Source organism: Ptychodera flava, unplaced genomic scaffold, assembly GCF_041260155.1.
Source record: "Ptychodera flava strain L36383 unplaced genomic scaffold, AS_Pfla_20210202 Scaffold_56__1_contigs__length_877210_pilon, whole genome shotgun sequence".
NCBI lineage: Eukaryota > Metazoa > Hemichordata > Enteropneusta > Ptychoderidae > Ptychodera > Ptychodera flava.
Window position 1 is genome coordinate 500826 of NW_027248378.1, and position 8073 is coordinate 508898.

The following is an 8073-nucleotide window of genomic DNA, read 5'->3' on the forward strand; positions in this document are numbered from 1 at the left end:
TACCGCAAAAATCCTGATTTCATTTACGAAATCCGTCATGAAATGGAGACAAAGGGATGTAGATGAGATAAATAACTAAAATTCAGGTGATTTTACGTGTAACAGAGCAGATTGGAATATTTTACCATGAAAAATGATTGTTAGAGTAGCAGCTTTTTGGAATTAAAGGAATCTGAAATACTTAAACATATTAGAACTAATTTGGAATAATTGTATTTTCATGTTTGGCAAATTTCTCAAAAGTGTTGGGTGTTATTTAGCTGAATGTTTCAATTTCGCAAATAACTCCTATAAAAACAAGTGTGTAATATGAAAAGAAAAACAGATGAGATAACATTCGTAGATTAAGGTTGCTTTCCACCTTTGCGACGACCTATTTTCAAACATGAATTTTGCCATCAAGATGTGTACTTTTACCCAAGTATTATATATCACCTGAAAGCTATTTCTATGAATTTTTTTGTTTTATCGAGAAAATTAGTGTGCGATGAATTTTTTTGAAGATCTTAGTGAAAGTGTAAAGAAATGGGTGGTCTCACGTAAAAAAGTTTAAGTCTGAGCGGAGAGGGGCTATTGTTTAGGTTTTAATGGGCAATTGGTCTTCAGAATACTGGCTACAAAACAATGTCTCAGATTTTTGAAAAAGGCCTTAGTTTTTTTACATCGTTGAGTCAAAGTTTATCCACCGATTAGTCTTACAATGCCGCTTAATTAAGCAGCAATATCTCGACTTTAAAAATCTTCATAAAAAAACTGAGACACGGTTATGGAGACAACCTACTTGGCAAACGTCTGTGAAAATCTGGTGAACTTCCGTTCACGCGTTCTCGAGTTAAACTCTTTTGAACGTGCTGCAATGTGAAAAAATGCCGAACTGAGAAAAAGGCGATTTAGTAAATTGGTTCGGGTTTTTCCTTTTGAATGGCAATAAACAATGTACTCAACCGACAAAACACTAAAACCAGATAGTGAAATCAAAGTGTTCAACTTCAACAGTATATTCACTCATTGAAATCAGTGTCAACGGTCGAAATGAGGCTTAAAAGGGTGAATTTTGGGAGCGTTGTACTCTCTTTTAGAGCGCAATCTACACAGTAGCTGATGAGTAAATAAACTTGGGGAGTGCCAGGGAAGGGATTATGCATAATCTGTTGACTGATTAGTTGTAAGGTTTAAATAGAGTATTAACTGTTCGACCTAACTGTCGGAACTGCTACGGCATCTCGATGCCGTCTACACGAGCGCTTGGACTTATTACCTCCATGACAAGCGTACACTATAGTGTAAGTTTATGGCAGCATTCGATTCCACCTCGGAAACGACTCACGGCTGCGGAATGAAAGCGAGCCCGATGAGTGATATAGGGAAAACAATATTGGCTGACAACAGAAATATCTGCGTTTGTATGTGGATGTACATTTGCGGTGTATGTGATCATGGAGATAAAAAGAACAGCTCCATGCTGTGATCCATTACGGTTAGAGTAACCGAGGATTCTGGTGAGCAGCCATTTTTTAGATCTTCACGCGCCTTGAAAACCGATTAACACTAATCAAACTACGAGCATTTCTGAGACAATAGTTCGTCCTCACTCTGTACAGCATTTCTGTGAGTGAAGACCGTTTCTGGAGTCATTTATGCTAAAATGAGCCAATCGCCTGTCGGCGGCATAAAAGTCAAAGGAGAGAAGTTGAGAAAACATGAACATAGAGAAAAGTACGTCATTTCATCAAACGCAAGTTGCATGCGATAGACCGCTCGTCCAGCGTCATACACGTCAAGTAGTTAGCCCGTAAGCGTCTCATTCAATGGTTTACCGACCAATGATGACATGTTGATGAAAACTCAGGGCGATTACGTTATTACATTGTGACGGTCAAATTCATATTGAAATTTGTCTTCGGTCCTGCAGCATTTTGGCTACTGCCATGATAACTGATAACAATGTTGTCGTGTCCATTCCCATAAAATCATTTGATTCACATTCGTCCGGTGTACGATGAACATTTGTTAGTCGACGTATGTTTTTACCTTGTCAAGGTCGGTAACGAAATGGGACAAGGAAAAACGGGACCGCGGGATTGAAACGACTTCGACATTATCAGTTCACTGCCATTGTGCCAAAACGTCTGCAAACCAAAGCAGATATTGTTTTGTGGCGTGTGATTTCTGCATCGCTACGTATTTTGCCTTGGGAAAATTTCCTGGAAAATTCCTGTCATGTCTTGAAGCCCATGCAATTTGTTTCACCTTTTTTTCTAATCCCAAGTAGTTCAAGTGCCGCGTTTCTGATATTTCATTTTTATTCATAAATTGTTCAACTCACTCAGTATTCTCATCGAACGGACAATGTCGGGTTTCTAGACCTTTTGGCAGAAAGTCGTTTCGGCCGCACAATTTCCGACGCCAAGACGTTTAGGCAACGCGACCAAAGACGTTTCGGCACTACCTGGTTGGGGAACTCGTGCCAAATGTTTACAAATCAAAACACTGAGAAGTATAGTGTCAGCATTCACATGCTTTAAAGTTTGTGAGAGCATGGTGAAAAACCGTGAGAAAAGAGTTTCATATCATTTTCAATAGCAATAGCCGCCGACACTGTCAAAGTTTGAAAAGCGGCACCTAAACGCCCCTAAACGGCACTGTAAAAGTCATACTGGTCAGAACGCAAAGGTCACGCTTATGAAAATGACTGGTCTGTCAGTTACTTATAAGTTTGAAGGAAAAAAATAAATCGTAACGGGGGTGTCGAAATGTCTTGGGGCCAAAAGAAGCCGAAACTTCGGCCGAATGTTGCTTGAATGTTGAAGATGTGAAGGGTATCTGTTGCGGTATTCAAATGTTCGCGTAGCCCTGCGTACGATGCTGTGTGTTCCGCTACAGCTAATCGCCAGGGCTAGTGTTCCCGCTGTCACTGAGGCCGCCAGTGGAACGTACCATTTATGTATACGGGACAGCCTCTTCAAAGATGTTTAACATGACGAAACTTATCCACCACTCCTGGTGCTTTTACAAAAGCACAAAAATGTCCCAGATAAAACATTTAGTGTGTGGGCCATTTTTGTAATCTGAAATTGTACCGTCAACAGTCATAAGTCTGACCTTATCCGATTGTGTCGATAAATTATGATCTTTTGGGAGCGGCCACCCCTATGAGAAAAACGGTAAGACCCACCTTTCGCCAGGTACACACTACGGTCTTGACCCACGCAGTGAACGGTAGGTGTTAATGGGATTTTCACAGCGTATGTTGTCTAAGTGCATGTGAATACTGTGACGCTGCTTGCTTAGCGTAATCCCTTGTCAATCAAGACTTAACGGTAATGTCAAACGCCAAAATGTACACCTGTGCCTCTCATACATTTTTATTCCAAAATTTCACCCAAAAACAGGAACTTCACGACCAAGATATTCTACACACAAGGAAGATCAATATTATAGGAATACTTTTCAGGGATAAAAGAAAAATCGTGTTTTTATCTCAAAATACCAAAACAAAGGCGGAAAGCTACCTTAAATCAACATTACTTCACCATCCAATTATTCCAAATTAGTTCTAATGATGTTCTTTACTGAATTATAGGGATAACTATGATTGCTGTTTTGTATGTCAGTCACTGTTTGAACATTGTTTAAACCGCAATAGCATATGAAGTTTCAGATATAATAAAGCGAAAATGTTACCAAATAATAAATACAGTTGGATGTAGGGACTGCAAACAAGCGAAGAACTAGAATTTTTGTGCATTACAATTTATAATTTCACAGAAACAAATTCATGACTCTGTATCTACTTTGGAAAAAGTAGACCAAATGAAACAAATATGACTGACGTGTGAATTTCAGCCATATTATGGACTTGCAAGTTAGTGCTGCAGCCAACTTTGGTAACCATGGTATGTTGATTAATTGCTAATGTACACATATAATGAAACTCTGTGATTAAACCTTTTATCAAAATAAGCCCACTGAATTAGACTCAACGTTAGTTTACATTAGTTATATATAGTGTTTTTATGTTGAGTTCTTTAGTTGTAGCTACAGCCTTAGCATATATGTAATCGGCTACCAACACAGATGAATTTCCATGCAAAAATCAAACATGATTATGGCAATGATTGCTTAAACAACATCAGACTTTTGCAAAGAAATGGGTAAAAGATCGCCCGGTATCGCAACCATCTACGTTTCACGTTACACTGCAAACACAATGACGTCGTGCCGGTAATTTTACGTCTCTCAAGTACTGTTCATGGCACCAAAGCAAGAAATATCCTGAGGAAAGCTGAAAGAACTTTATTAAATGTGCGGGTTGGTCAAATTGTACACAAAATAGACACCTTAAACTAGGAAAATCAACGCTTGGAAAATTTGATACGTGGCAAAAAGGTCTACCGAATGACATCATGGCCGAAGTTACGTCACGTACAGAGAGGTCGCAACTGAAAGAACACGTGTGTCAAAGATACGTCAACAGACAAAATTTTCTCGCCTGTTGAACAACAAAGAGCGATTGGTTGCAGGGAAGTCGGATAGCATTTCATCGGACTGTATCAACAAGTGGGTGAAAAACTGTTCAAGTAGAGTGTTGACTGATACTGAGCTGTCGGTGCTAGCGAAAGGTTTGAACTATGCCGTCACACCTAAAGAAATTCCTGTAGTTGATATCATCTCGGCCACTGAATCTGCGTGTAGAACACTACCAGACCGCGACGGGAGTGAACTAAGGTCTAAAGTCACAAACCTTCTAAGTAGACCGAAGAAACTGGAGTCCAACTTGACTGTGAATGAATGGAAAGCTCTCGATAAAAGAAAGATAAGGATATTCGTATTTTACGCGCAGATAAAGGAGAATGGTTGTTGTGTTAGACACTTAAGAATACCAACAGAATGTGAACAGTTACTCAGTGACACAAATACTTTCAGAAAACTAGGCACCAAAGATCCTACATCTAAATACAAGAAAGAACTTGTGTCAGTATTACAGGAGGTAGAAAAAGAAGGAGGGATTAACAGAGAAGAATACAGGAAATTATACCCCACCACTGAGACCCCGCCAAAATTCTATGGTTTGCCTAAGGTGCGTAAACAAAATACTCCACTTAGACCGATTATAAGCAGTGCTGGTACCATAACATACAATTGTGCCAAACTTGTAGCGGACGTTTTGTCTCCCTCGGATAGACAAACAGATCATCATGTTGTCAACTCTCAGCATTTTGCCAAATGTATGCAAAATAGACGGGTGGAGGAAGATGAAGAATTACGATCCTATGACGTCACTGCACTATTTACATCGGTTCCAGTAGACAAAGCCATAGGAATCATTCACAATAACCTGGAGAAAGACATTACTCTTGACAAAAGAACTCGCCTGTCAGTAACTCAAGTCGTCAAACTATTGGATGTCTGCTTACGTTGCACATATTTTGTACACAACGGAGTATATTCCTTACAAATTATGGAGCAGCAATGGGTTCATCTGTGTCGCCTATTGTTTGCAATTTGTATATGGAACATCTGGAACAGATAGCTATCGCTACTGCGCCTCACCCCCCATTGTGGTGGTTTAGGTATGTGGATGACACACACACAAAACTCAAGAAGTGTCATGCTCAGGAATTCACAGACCATCTGAATACTCTTGACCCTGATATCAAATTCACAACTGAAGGTGAAGAGAACAGGTCGCTCGCTTTCTTGGATACCTTATCAGTAGTTCAAGTAGATGGCTCCATAAATCTTAAAAGCTACCGCAAACCTACTCATACAGATCAGTATTTGAATTTCACTTCTAATCGCCCATTACAACATAAACTTGGAGTGATACAAACCCTCTTCCATCGTGCAGAGTCCGTTACCGATGCGACTGATTGTGTAGAAGAAAAGCAACACATCACGCAGGCTCTCGCGAAATGTGGGTATCCATCATGGACGTTCAATCGTGTCAGTAAACAGAGTAAACCGAAAGCGACCACCTCAAAAGCACAAAAAGACTTCGTTTGCAAAGGACAGATTGTTCTACCGTATGTGAAGGGTATTTCTGAGGCTCTGAAACGGACATTCAACTCCTACGGCATAATGGTTTGTTTCAAACCCAATAAAACCCTACGCCAGTTACAGGTTGCTTCCAAGGACAAAACTGCCAAAAAAGACATCACTGGTCCCGTTTACATGATTCCGTGTCAAGGTCAGACCGATAAGGGCCTCTGCACACATTTTACATCGGTGAAACGGAGAGATCTCTAAAAAACAGATTTCTTGAACACCGGCGTCCCAGCTCTACAACATCGGAGGTTTCCCAACATATCCACATTGAATCACCAGACCATTTTGTGAACTTGGAAAATATAGAAATTCTTGATAGGGATCCCCGATTCTTCGAAAGGGGTTTCAAGGAGGCGAGTATATATCCGAGTTAACCAGCCATCCCTTAATAAAGACAGTAGAAGGTATAAATTACCAAAAGTCTATGACCCGATTTTGATGTCACGTGTCCGAAAGGTCACGACATTGAGATCCGAGTTATTCTGCTGACGAAGGTTGTAGTGCCGCAACCGAAAATTTCAGAGACTAAAATCTAGCGTGCTGAGATCAAAAGTTCAATTGACTGTAATAGATGTAATCGCTTTGGTTAACGAAGGTCTTGCATATTCTCTACAAATTCAGACGATTTTCAAACGGAGTCGAACTAATAACGTACGGAAGCCACTGGTAGTCACCTAACGAAACACCACAGTCAAAATCTATCCTTAATATAAGGGTTTTGTCTCTCAATTGTCAATTTATTACACGTAAAGTTATGATTGCCCATTTTGACAAAGATATGAATTCGCATACAAGAAAACGATTACTTACGTTGAATATCTGTTTTATGATATGCCTATGTCCGTATCACACCATCAAGGTAATGTTCACTGTAAAATAAAATAAATTCCAATTTATTTTTACGCTTAACGTCAGTATATGCATATTTAACGTATCACTATATAACTCTAAATGTGTATTGCCTCTTTTACAATGTTTGATTGATTCCCTGCTGAGAACATCTATATTGCCACGGCCTCCAGTCAGCGATCAGAAATTTTAAAGATTGATCAAGGTCAAATTTGTGAAAAGAAAGACGACTGAATAGCTCTGTGATAAGAATAAATATTGGTATCATGAACACGGTGAAAAAGAATCAAAGTTGAAGAATAGTTAGTCCAAAATTGAAAGGCATGATGTGGAAATGTTTTAACTACAAACAATAAAAATCAAGAAAGTGGACCAACATTTTTCCACTATCAATTTAAGCCACTACAGAAACTATGCATGATTTAGGTATGAAGAAAAATGTGACATCACGAACACACGATTTCATAGTCAGTCGACTAGATGTTTATGCTTCGATCGAATACTCATCATTTTGTACATGAGGAATTCAAAGGGTGATTCTTAGACAAAACCACGTAAAGTGATGCATTTATGATTAGAAGATCATTCAAGCTCTTTCAGAAATAGTGGTCAAAATCCTTTGTGTATCTATTTTCCATAAATTGTAGAGATGTCCTTCACAGAATTGATTTAGTGTGACCTGAATTTCAAGCTCCAAGGTATGACCTCGAAAAAATATAATAGTTATGATTCTTTTACAGATTTGGAACTTGCAACGTTCTTTGAAAGACTGAAGGCGAAGTACCTTTTGAATAGAGATGAAATATCTGAACTGAAGAGCATCTTGACAAATGAAGACATCTTCGATGTTGAGAAACCTTAAGGAGTTTGGGAAACTGTAAGCGGAAAATTCCCTTGGGGACTAAAAGGATTGCTGCGTTATGAATTAGACAATCTGTAACGTAATTCGAAAATCATCATGGCATTGGGAATTGAATATTTTTGCAATGTTATGGAAACGTTTTATTATAAAGTAGACACAGAGATCAAATAAAAGATAAGGTTCTGGTACAGATTTAAAACTTTTCAATATTTCTTAAACAGATGTCATTTCCAAGAATGTTTATTCAATAAATGTAAACTAAAACAATTTTGAAGTTTTCTAAGTTCTAGTTTTAAATGTTTGGATGTGTAAGA

At 38.8% G+C, this 8073-nt stretch overlaps 1 protein-coding gene across 1 annotated transcript; it reads left to right on the top strand.

The window, feature by feature from the left end:
- Positions 1-3853: 3853 nt before the first annotated feature.
- Positions 3854-7759, top strand: LOC139128504 (uncharacterized). Its single transcript, XM_070694270.1, has 4 exons — positions 3854-3896; positions 4509-5380; positions 5530-6190; positions 7638-7759. The coding sequence occupies exons 1-4, from the start codon at positions 3854-3856 to the stop codon at positions 7757-7759; spliced, it is 1698 nt and encodes a 565-aa protein (XP_070550371.1).
- Positions 7760-8073: the final 314 nt, after the last annotated feature.

Coding starts and splice junctions, on each gene's coding strand:
- LOC139128504 (XM_070694270.1), top strand. CDS start 3,854: ATGGACTTGCAAGTTAGTGCTGCAGCCAACTTTGGTAACCATG. Junction 3,897..4,508: donor AGCCAACTTTGGTAACCATG/GTATGTTGATTA, acceptor TGAACAACAAAG/AGCGATTGGTTGCAGGGAAG. Junction 5,381..5,529: donor ACAAAAGAACTCGCCTGTCA/GTAACTCAAGTC, acceptor CATCTGGAACAG/ATAGCTATCGCTACTGCGCC.